Consider the following 11,870-nt stretch of genomic DNA (forward strand, 5'->3'; position numbering starts at 1 on the left):
ATCAACTCTATCCGTATATGTAAATATATCATATAGTATGAATTTAAAAGTAAAATATATAATACATTAGGGTACATCGAAGATGGCGAATTTTGAATTTCAGAATCAAATCTTAGTTGGGAAAGACGTTCTGCATCACGAGGAGTTTGTAAATAAGTATATAAAATTCTAAAAAAAAATTTACACTGCCGCCAACTTATTTAAGTTTATGAAAATCGTAAATTTGACCAAAGTTTTTGTAAATTCAAACACGGCTGAAGTATTTTTTTTTTTTATTCACCTCATCTTTTATTCATGAATAGTTTTACATTAAAAACCCGCACTAGGGATGTTTCTTCACATTCCATTCAAAACTGTTTTCGGTGCGCCCTAATATACGTACATAATTAAATTTAAACCATTCAATCACAGACCCAATATATAAACAGTCAATTGTCTATATATCAATAACTAATGAATGATAATTTCACCCATAGAAAAACAAAAATTATTTTATAATCCTGCAATCCCTGCTATTAGTATTACATTTATAATATAGTAGACATATAAAAAGCTATAAATAAATGTAAATCGTCAATATCTACAACCTTCCCTACATCCATACAAATACTTTGTCTTCAAGCATAATACGAAGGTGGAACGGTAAGATCGCTCAACAACGCCAATTCATCTTCGGTGAACTTAAGCTTATGTGTCTGCCAATCGTCGTGATGAGTACGTTTGAAATCACCCAACGTCTTCCTAATAGTAGCCTGAAAAATTCATTAATATATTGCATATTTTATTTCTAACATATGTACATATTAGCCACAGTGACATTACAGAGAGCTCTAACGCCTCACTGTGGCCAGTCATACAATCATAACATCATAATAATAATAACCTTAATCATAATACTGACAACCTATTATATCTTGATGGAAAAATCATTAACATTTATAATTGATAAAATCAACCACTGGCGTTGCTCAATAACCACTCAACGAGTTTAGCACAGTTTACATTGAAGAGCTCAATTTCACCAGCAACCCGGTTGAGCAGATATATCGCTTTAGATATTGGAGACGTTGCCAACATATTTGTGCAAGCCACAGGAGAAAACAAATCCCGTTTCCTTAGGTCCCTGAACTTACTAGGTCCATAAAACTTAAATTCATTAAGAACTATATCCCATTTAATAGCTTAAAAAAGTGCTTTCCCAGAAACATAACACGACGAGACTCCAATGAGTTGATCCCGAATCACCAGTTCGAGACTGGTGATGTTTGACGATACTTGGAGACCAGCTCCAGTATTCGTCCGGGGTGAATTGAGGAAGCCTGGTCTGTCTTCGTCCCGAAGGCAGACAACTCAGACACGCGTGCTTGGTGCATAGCCTCAAGCCACATAACACGTGTTCTTTGTATACGAACTCCCCCCCTTCCCCCCTGCTTGCTCTCTGTACATTTAAACTTAAAATACAGTTGCTCACATACAGATTTACAACCTGTTTTCATTATATAAATCTCCCTCCATTTTACTTCTCCCAACATCACGCTCACATACGCACACTGTACGAGAGAGGGAGACAGAGAGCAGAGCCGCTATCAGCAGAGACCAGACCATAGACGACGATCAGCGGGCACCATGAGGAAAGCCACACCACGCTTTACTACGAGCTCTACAAACATCACATCCAGGTGGCTTCTCGATTGAGAACGCCTGGCGTACGTACGTTCTTGAATTCTCTCAATCTTCAATGAATGATCCATATGGGTAGGACACCATATAATGGAAGAAAATTCAAGAATGCTACGTACTAGAAGAATTTTAGGCAACACCAACGCACTCTGGAAAGAAATAAATAAATAACACGCATCTAAAGAACATGAAATATGTGTATGCTTACGGGTATAGGCAATGGATCATTTAAATGCCTTCCGAGAAGTGAAAATATTTCCGGTAAATACGCAGGAACCGTGTACGGCTGAGCAGCTACGAAAGCACACAATCCCAATACTCCACAGTGTCTGCGAGCAAGCTCTTCTGCCCTTTGAGGTCCTTTCTTCACCTTTCCTCCTTTACACAAAGACTTGAAGTGGTCCTAAAAACCATACCACAAAATTCATCAATACAAAGTAGTCACAGTCAAAAAACGTCATCGATTCATGTATAATATTTACTAATAGTTGTGGAATGTCAGTGAGAACACCGCAGTGCAATAATCCGGCAAGCATTACGGCGGCGGATTCCCGCACTTCAGGATATGGATCGTTCATGAGCTGCAGCGTCAAGCGACGTATCTCCGACAAGATAGAACCATTGTTGACCACCAGGGCCATATTGTGGAAAACGAGCGATTGCAAAAAGCTGAGACAAGAAGCTCGAGCGCCCCACGACGGAGACTGGCAAACTTTGTCCACGGAAGTGATGGCCAGATTCAAGATGTCGATATTATGCAGCGATTCGGCTAACGTCGATAAGAAAGCGGCGCAGAGACGATACAGTTCCTCGTCTCCTTCTCGAGATCCCAAAGCACATGCGACAGGAAAGAGGGCGTAAAACGAGTCCCTAATGCCGTAGGGATTGCGGGACATTGTCGTCGTGATCCATTTAGTAACTGCAGAAAAATCATAAAATATCACCACACATAACCTATAAATTGATATATTTAATTTTCAAATAATGCATACTCGTTTTAAATAGCCTGACGTTGATTTCATATTCAGTTTCTTGTTTTAAGGGCTTTTCCGGCTCTACTATTTCTTCAGGTTTAATTGGATCTTCTAATACCGTTGACAGTTTTCCTTCTAAGAATTCAGCGAGCACTGAATCCCTTTTAAGATCTTCTAAAAAGCTTGCCGCAGGTTCCATCCCGTCCATGGGCGAATTTAAACCATTATCGAGATCCTTAAATTAAATCAGAATTTTAGAATAATTTTAACAAAGCATCATTACAGACATCTATGGATAAATTATGACAAATATATAAATCGTAAGATTTCGAGATGCTTAGAAACTCGAAATTTTCGAGACATTTATGAACAAATTCGCAGCATTTTAGCGAAATTCAAGATGCTGAAACCTCGAAAATTGCGAGAAATGGGTAAAGGTTGCCAATTTGTTGGAATCATTTCAATTAAAATCAGATAAATTGGTAAAATCTGATAGGAAACGATCGACATGGAGTCACAAACCAAGGTCTGACCAGTGGGACTCGAACCCGTGACCGCTATATTCGAAACCATATATGCCAACCACTAGTCCACGCTGCTGGTTAAATTAGTTAAATCGCATATTGAAAATGATATCAATGAAAATAAACAGTAAGCAAGAATTACTAACTTTTGGTGCATCATTTTGACTCATACTTGATTTTTTATATTCTTGAACAAACTTGTGAATTGCATTCAAATTTAAGTTATTTTTCTCGATGCCACTTTTCGAGATGGAATCTTGAATTGCGAACTTCAATTTTTCCATACTCGTATTATTACTATGGTTGTTTTGGTGATCGGCCGAAGTCGTCGGTCTCGTGTCGAAATTATCTACATCAACGGGGAAACTCAATGCAGGTAAAACGCTAAAAAATATAAACAAAAGATTGAAAATTGACGGTTACAATATAATAACATAAAATGAGAAACATATTATATTTACCTATGATTCACTGAAACACCTTTCATCCCTTCAACAAGTAACATATTCAATTGTGGACTTATATCCTCAATCATAGCAGCGATGGAAGGAGCTACTTTCTGAGTTCCACCAGGAAATACCATGTCCATCTCAAAAATCACAGACATTACACTACAAAAGAAAAAACTCAGATGTGACAAACCCATGACTTTATCTATGTATTTGAGGAATATAAGGTCACAAAACAAAATTCGATAATTAAACATACGTACACGTTCACCGGTGACTAGAAAAATCGAAAATTTTAGTTTACCATGCATACATATGAAGATCAGGTAGTATATATATATATATATCAGTGGCGTGCGGTAAAACTCTCTCTCCCCCCGTCGTACAGCCTCACTTAATTTGCGCGAGCAAAGAGGAACAAGAGGAACAGGCTTTTCCTCCCGTATCTACCCGCGCACATTAAGCAAGGCTGTACGACAAAAAGAGCGAGAATTTCACCGCACGCCACTGATATATATTACTAGTGAATAGCCCGATGAAATATCATCGCATGGGTATAAAATTATTATAAACCCGTATAAAACTAAAAAAAAAATCTGGAACCGGAACCGTTATTTTCGTAGACTCTCATAGATAGTTTTCAATTCTTTATTTGTAATAATTTTCAATTCTTAAAGTTAACGTTAACAAAATGTAATATTTTCCGATTATACACAAACGGTCATTGACCTCGAAACGTTGAATATTATTATTACACATAACAAATTACGTGCATATACATATGTGTATTTACAACACGTAATCTGGGCGAGGATATGGCGTGCGGCGTGGGCTCGTGAGGACACTGCGTTTGGATCGGAGGGTCCGAGGTTCGATTCCCGGCGCCCGCGGTGAATGAAATCAATTTTTTTCTCGAATATCGTCAAAATATAAATAATTTTAATTATAATTTTAATTAAATTGAAAATAAATATTAAAAAAAATGGTTCAAAATCTCGCTAAATGAAATTATTAAAATTGCGTATTTTTATATGGCGAGAAGGAATATTTCAATTTATGTTTAAAAAAAAAAGGCGAAATGAAAAATTGGATTTGGCGTGATGTCCGTGACCATTAGCTCAATTTAGACCTATATTCAGGCTATTGGGGTGATCGGTTCGAGTCGCGACAAAGTCGTCTCGTCGAAAAATGAATTTATCGATTTTTATCGATTCATTCATTATGTTCGGCGAGAGTTAGGACACACACACACACACACAGATTACCGTCTTTATATATATGATATATACATTGTAGTACCGTTTACCATGCATACATTCTTTTCGATCTCTCGATTTTCGATATTTGCTTTTTTCGATCTTATGACTTTCGATGCTGTGAACCAGACCCAATTTTTTCGTGAAGAACACACATGTTTAAGGAGTCGAAAAAACTAGTGGAAGAAAAATCGAACAAACTGCCACTTCCGGTTGACTGGTGTTCACCAAATTTTATACATAACTGGGTATTAAGCTTAACAAGTTAACGACTGAAGACTCGCGTATGAGTCTTAGCTAAAACAAAGTCAGTGGACCGTGGACTCGCATACGAGTCTTGGCAAAATCATTTCAACGGGCCGAAGACTCGCATTTGAGTCTTCTTCCTATATGAAGTTTCCCACACAACAAAAAAACGTGTGCGTCATCTGGAGTGTTCGGTTTCGAGTTAGGGCTAACTGAAATGACTTTTCCGTGGAATGGTTCTCAATATGTTGTTAAGAATATTGAAGTACACTTAGACAAAAAAAATTCACAGTACATTTTGCTTTTTTTTTACGAATGTGTGAATAGAATGAAACAATGAATATGGTCGAAAAAGGGCTTGTGTACCACTACATACTTGAACTGTTACTAATGATCATATATGTTTAGTTTAGCGCAGATGTATAAAGAAAACTATTAGGAAGCTAATAAAAAAAACATCGTGGCTAAAGAATCACACAAAGAAACAGGCGGAAAACATTGTGGCTAAAGAATATTTGGCAGTGGTATAGCCTCAGCACCCGAGCACTATTCCGAGCAGCAATGGACAAAATAAGAATGGGACATCTAGTTGCCGACGTTCTAGGAGGACATGGCACATGAAGAAGAATAAAAAAAAAACAATAAAATATGTTCTTTGGTTTGAAAGATATTGCCATTTTACGAAGTTGCGCGTTTTTCTGCCGGCTGCAGCACAATGTTTGTTAAACTTCTAGATATGAAAATTCAGTTCAATAAACCAAAAGGTTTCTGAGAAAAACATTTAAAAACATCGATTCTTTAGAGTAAAAGTACTACTTCCGGTTTAGAAAAAAATATTCTGGTATAAAATTTATAATTTCTATTACATGTAAAAATTTTTCAATCCGATTCGATTAGCGGTTTAGGAGATAATTAAATTTAAAAACTTAAAAAAAAAGAGGACACATACTTATAAGGAGAGGTACCATTTCCGGTCAACTTAAAAATTTGAAAAAAATTAACGTCGTATCGATAAGAATTTCAGTAACCGATACTAAGTTTCAGTTCGATAGGACTTATGTAGGGTACAGATAAACACATTTTTTCTAGACCATGAAAACGTGATCAGTGATCAATTCTGAGTTGGAATCAGTCAAAATCTCTAGTTCGAATTTTCGCATGATCACAAAACTTCATCAATTGTTACTACGTACATAAACAGAGTAGAAATAAAAAAACCATGCTCCGACATTGAAGGAACATTACCGAAAGGCACGATATAAGCTTACCTAGCAATTCGATCGCGTACATTCTGATATGGATGAGAGAGCATTCCAGCATTCCGGAATTTTCTCAAAAGCGTATGCGAATACTTCGCTACCCTCCACGGATGCTGCAGGATGATCACCTGAAGCATAAACAACCGACAGCACAAGACGGCCGAACTGGTGTCTTCGCTGATGCTATCCTCGAGGATTTTCAAAATCCAGCCAGTACGCGATATATCGACATTTTCAAAAGCGGTAGCGAAACACAAACCTAATAAACATCACACATACATATTAAAAAAACAACCCATAAGATACATATTATACAAAAAAAATTCAATAATATTCACCCCAATCGGTGAATGTCTCGCTGGTCATATTTTCCAACACGACTTTTATTATCGGAGTGAGCACCTTTTTAACATTCCGCATTTTAGCAAACGACCAATGTTTAGTGCCTTTGATTAGACCAGCGATTATCTCTGCGGCACATCTCTGATACGCCTCCTGCTTGTCGGCGACGAGACGTTTAAGATGTTCAACGAATAAATCTAAAAATGCATCCCCGTAATTGATAAAGATACCCTAAAATCAAATAAAATACAATTTTGAAAACTGTCAAGGTTGTTTAGAAAAAAAAACAAACATACACACACACACACACAATACAATTACCTTAAACATCAAAAATTTGAATGTGCTGAATTTGTCTTTCCCTTTCTTTTCCTCCATCGATAAATAGTTTATCAACTTATCAACGTTAGATTTGTCAGTGAAAAAATCATAAATTTCTTTCTCACTGTCGTCCAGATCTTGCGGTAATAAATTATATTCAGGCTGCTCGGCTGGAGGTGCATACATCTAAATAAAATTTATATAATTAATAATGCATCGAGATTTAATTCTACCAAACGGGAACTCATCCACAACTTCATGCTAAGATATTAACCCTTTGAATGCCAACAAGCCCATGTTCCTGAAAAACGCCGATAGGCGTTGTATTTTGAGCATGTACAAAGTCAACAAGAATCCTACCTGTTCCGACTAATTGTCTCGTGGTCGGCTTTCGTGGCCTTAAGACCCACAAAAGTTGGCCTTTTGTTATTGTTTTTTTTCTACTAGCCGCAGTGAAGCGTCCAGCTAACTCTGTCTGTTCATTTTCGGCAGCTGAAGAGCGCACAACTGTCGCCCTCCGCTTATTCCTCACTCCCGAGGCACACCAGTTCGACCTGGTGATGGTGATGGTGATACTTGAAGACGAGCTCCAGTATTCGGTAGGGTCTGAAGTGAGGAACCCTGGTCTCTCTTCGTCGAAGTGAGACCACGTTATCAAACCACGCGGAGCTTGTTTGTTTTTACACAAACTTCCCCCTCTTTCCCCCCTTTTTGTATAATTAACGGAAATAAAATTGTATCTATATAAACAGATTTACGACCTGTTGTCATTTATATAATCTCCCGCCATTTTACTTCTCCCCACATCACACTCACACACACGCTGTACTGGAGAGAGAGGGAGACAGAGAGCCGACCATCATCAGAGACCAGACCACAGACGACGTCGAAGACACCATAGGGGACCCCAGCACCGACGCTCTACCGCCGAGCAACTACAACTAAGTCAGGCGGCATCTCGGTTGAGAAAGCCTGGCGTCGGAATCCGTGTCATTCATTTGTCAACATTTATAAAGACTCGTTTACAACAGAATTTCTGAATTTATAACCATAGCAGAATTACCCGGTGGAAACCCCTAACTTCCGAGTATTTTAGATTGTGGCTTGGCATTTAGATTGTGAGCATTACATTTTAACAACAATGAAGAGCATGGAACTAGTTTGGAAAAATACATGGTATAAAAATACAGGCATGTACAAAGTAAACAAGAATAGTAACTGCTAAGCTTTTAAAGGTAGCATTGAAAAATAATGCATTGAACAAGGGTCGTGTAATCCGTGTCATTCATTTGTCAACGTTTATAATGACTGGTTTAGACCGGAATTTCTGAATTTATAACCACAGCAGAATTTCCCGATGGAAATGCTTAACTGCTGAGTATTTTAGATTGCGACTTGGCATTTAGATTGTGAGCATTACATTTGAAAAACAATAAAGAAGATGGAAGAAATTTTGGAAGAATACAATCATTAATAGACTTCTTTTGTTTATTTTATATTGTTGCAAGATATATTAGAGAGTCTAAATACACCTTTACAAAACTCGAAATCCCCAGCGGTAGTTATATAGGGTTTGTTTGGATTAGCTACAATTTTTATAACTGCTTTCTATTGGATTTCTAAATAATTCCAGTTGGAAATGTTGGCGAAATTTTCAGCGTGGCGGTCTTTCAACAGAAAAGACGTCAGCACCCAAAGGGTTAAAAATGTGGATAAGTCCCATAAAGCAGACCAATAAACATATTAGTAAACACTAACTTACATGAATTGAACTTACTTTGATTGTTTTAGGCCAATAGAAAAAACCATAACTTTCAAGTGAATGACTATATGACTTACTATCCCATTCTTCTTTCGTGTAAACTTTATCAGTATCATATTGAAGCCACCTATTGTCACATCTAAATCCTGATATTGAAAAAATACTCATATATAATATTTATTTTGAAAATTACCAACATTTATCATGTATGTATGCATACCTGGTATACATTTTCTGTTCATCGTCTCCGATACACCCTCTATAATGGTACAAGTTTCGATGTGAACCTTCTTGTGGACCCTTTTCCTTTGCTTCAAAATGAAAACCATCAATTTCAGAGACATTTTTCGCACGAGTATAGAATCGTGTATGAGACTTTTGAGCACAAGTTTGATCGTGTTCGGTGGATATGGCACGTCTAAATGCACCATAGCTGGTACCAACGTGAGACACATCAAAGAATGTCGCCAATGTCTTAAAAAGAATAGAAAATTAAAATCTTCACATATTTAAATATATGAGATTTAAATCGCATCGCAGATACTGACAAACTCGTAGACTCGGCACCTTCGACTAGAATGTCTAACAATTCATTGTGGAGCTTGACATTTTGGTTGCCAACTTTTTCCACTTCCTCGTCGCACTTTTCTAGTTGTTCTAAAAATTTGGGATCAGACAATTCCGCCTCCGATAATAAAGCTTTTCCCTTTTCCACGCAAGCATCAGACCATTTCAAGCGTATGGTTATGGTTGGAAAGTGTAAAATTATTGAGCGAATAATAGAATCTAAAAGTCTAAAATCAAAATTCGTTATACATATTATATACTATCAGTCAAAATACATTTAAAATATTTAAAATTTTCATTTTCGGATGTGACCAACTCATGACTTTATGTATTTGAGAAATATAAGAAGGTCACAAAACAAAATTCGATAATTGAACATACATCCAAGTTCACACATATCGGCTATGAGAGCATTTTCGATACAAATTGAGCACAAATGTAGGGAAACTTACACAAGACAAAAGTTCTACTTCCGGTTGTCGGATTTTGTTCAAGATTTTTTTATTACTTAAAATCACTATAAATATTGTACACATTAAATATCAAGAAAATAAAAATAATTTAAAAGGTCAAAATAAAATAATGAAATACTGTTTTAAAAAAAATTACTACTTCCGGTTTACGAATTTTAACCAAATACTTATCAACTCTAAGTTAGGACATAAAAAATACAAATATAAATTTTCAGCTTGATACGTTCAGGGGTGTGGAAGAAATCGTGGTCACAACATTTTTTACATTTCTAAGAGAAAAAAATCCCACTTCCGGTTTATTAAATTTAATGATTTTTTTTTATTTTCATCGCATTGATACAAGAATTATATTTGAATTTTTTCGTGAAGCACACACGTGTTTAAGGGGTAGAAAAAAATATTGGAAGAAAAATCGAACAAGAGTAAACTGCCACTTCCGTTTGACGGATGCTTGCTAAATTTTATAAATAACTTGGTATTAAGCTTAAACTTCTAGATATGAAATATCAGTTCAATAAACGAAAAGGTTTCTGATAAGAATATAAAAAAGCTCGATTCTCTAGAGTAAAAGTATTACTTCCGATTGAGGTAAAAATATTCATAAAATATTGGGTATAAAATTTATAATTTCTATAACATCTTAGAATAGGCAGAAGAGCCAGAGGCAGATCCCCCGCAGCTTCCACGGTATCAAGTCTTCGCCTGGCCGAATTTAGAACTGAATGGAGGCAGCTGGTTGACCGGACATCATAGTCACGATCCTCAGTGATGAGGGGACCGACAGCAATATATAACATCTTAAAAATGTCCAATCTAATTCGGTTAGCGGTTTGGGAGATAATTGAATTAAAAAAAAAGAGGATACCTCTAAGGGGAGGTACCATTTCCAATCAACTTAAAAATTTAGCGTCGTATCGATAAGAATTTCAGTCACCGATACTAAGTTTCAGTTCGATAGAGCAAACGATGTTCAAAGAATCCCCAAAATACTAAGAGACACACACACACACAGATCTAGATCATGAAAACGTGATCAGTGATTGATTCTGAGTTGGAATCAGTCAAAATCTCGAGTTCGAATTTTCGCACGATCACAAAACTTCATCTATTGTTACTACGTACATACATAGATAAAGTAAAAATTAATTTACCTAATAACGCTAGGTTTTTCACTTGGAGTGGAATGTAAAACGGCCGGCCACAACTCTCTAATAACCTTCCAGTCGTGTTTGGCGATAATTGGTGTCTGCTTCGGTCCGAGAAGACAATAAAGAGCACCCTTCAATCGTTCATGCTCATTTTCAGGATTTACTTTTAAGCTTTCGATCAAATGTGGCAGTACAACTTTGAAAGAATAGGCAAAATTTGATATAATCCAATTCAGACGGCACTGTGATAAAGTTCTGACCTATAAATAAAATACATATTAACAAATAATAAAATTAATACAAGTGCAAACAAACAAATGGATTTCATACTTCACTATAAAGACTTGTCGCTAATGTAAACAACGAGAGCATGTTTTCGGCTTGAGCAGCCGTGAGCGGACCAGAGATGGCTTGCACCCTGAACTCGTGCTGCAGCATAGCCCGATCGGCCAACAACGATCGCAGATGACCCGGACGTCCAGCCAACCTGTCCTCTAAAGCCCTCTTCACTCCATTATACACTTTCAAGTGCGTTTCAAAATGAGACGAGGAATAATTCGTCAGCACGGTCAACATTTCCCAAATCTATCAAACGTCAAATAATAATAAAAATCTAAATCCAATATATGTTTCGTTAAACACTTTGCATTATAGATTTCATCTTACGCTGACTAATTTGCACAAACTCCTAGTATCTTCAGAGTTCAAAATTTTATTCTGCAATTTGCGCATGACGACTGTGATGACTTTACGTACGTTTCCACCATCAGGCATCGACACGGATCCGGTCACTCCAGTCGTCAGTATAAAATTATCCCAAGGGACAGCAGACTCGACCCTAAAAGTTATATATTTAAAACAGAACAAGA

General features: G+C 36.7%; 1 protein-coding gene across 2 annotated transcripts in view; it reads right to left on the bottom strand.

Moving 5' to 3' along the window:
* Positions 1 to 11,870, bottom strand: part of LOC143920773 (proteasome activator complex subunit 4-like) — a 21,142-nt gene continuing 9,272 nt past the window's right edge. The window contains exons 9-23 of one of the 2 annotated variants that reach the window (XM_077443724.1): positions 11,668 to 11,839; positions 11,332 to 11,586; positions 11,005 to 11,261; positions 9,362 to 9,607; positions 9,034 to 9,287; positions 8,829 to 8,959; positions 7,052 to 7,237; positions 6,727 to 6,961; positions 6,398 to 6,647; positions 3,640 to 3,789; positions 3,325 to 3,562; positions 2,673 to 2,889; positions 2,163 to 2,599; positions 1,889 to 2,083; positions 1 to 752 (exon numbers count right to left, since the gene is read on the bottom strand). In XM_077443724.1, coding sequence (XP_077299850.1) covers positions 618 to 752; positions 1,889 to 2,083; positions 2,163 to 2,599; positions 2,673 to 2,889; positions 3,325 to 3,562; positions 3,640 to 3,789; positions 6,398 to 6,647; positions 6,727 to 6,961; positions 7,052 to 7,237; positions 8,829 to 8,959; positions 9,034 to 9,287; positions 9,362 to 9,607; positions 11,005 to 11,261; positions 11,332 to 11,586; positions 11,668 to 11,839 — 3,358 coding nt within the window. In that variant the 3' untranslated portion in view covers positions 1 to 617. Of the gene's footprint in view, positions 753 to 1,888; positions 2,084 to 2,162; positions 2,600 to 2,672; positions 2,890 to 3,324; positions 3,563 to 3,639; positions 3,790 to 6,397; positions 6,648 to 6,726; positions 6,962 to 7,051; positions 7,238 to 8,813; positions 8,960 to 9,033; positions 9,288 to 9,361; positions 9,608 to 11,004; positions 11,262 to 11,331; positions 11,587 to 11,667; positions 11,840 to 11,870 lie in introns of both variants that reach the window. The other variant, XM_077443723.1, reaches the window with a different exon arrangement.

The sequence above is a fragment of the Arctopsyche grandis genome, chromosome 13, assembly GCF_051622035.1.
Source record: "Arctopsyche grandis isolate Sample6627 chromosome 13, ASM5162203v2, whole genome shotgun sequence".
Lineage (NCBI taxonomy): Eukaryota > Metazoa > Arthropoda > Insecta > Trichoptera > Hydropsychidae > Arctopsyche > Arctopsyche grandis.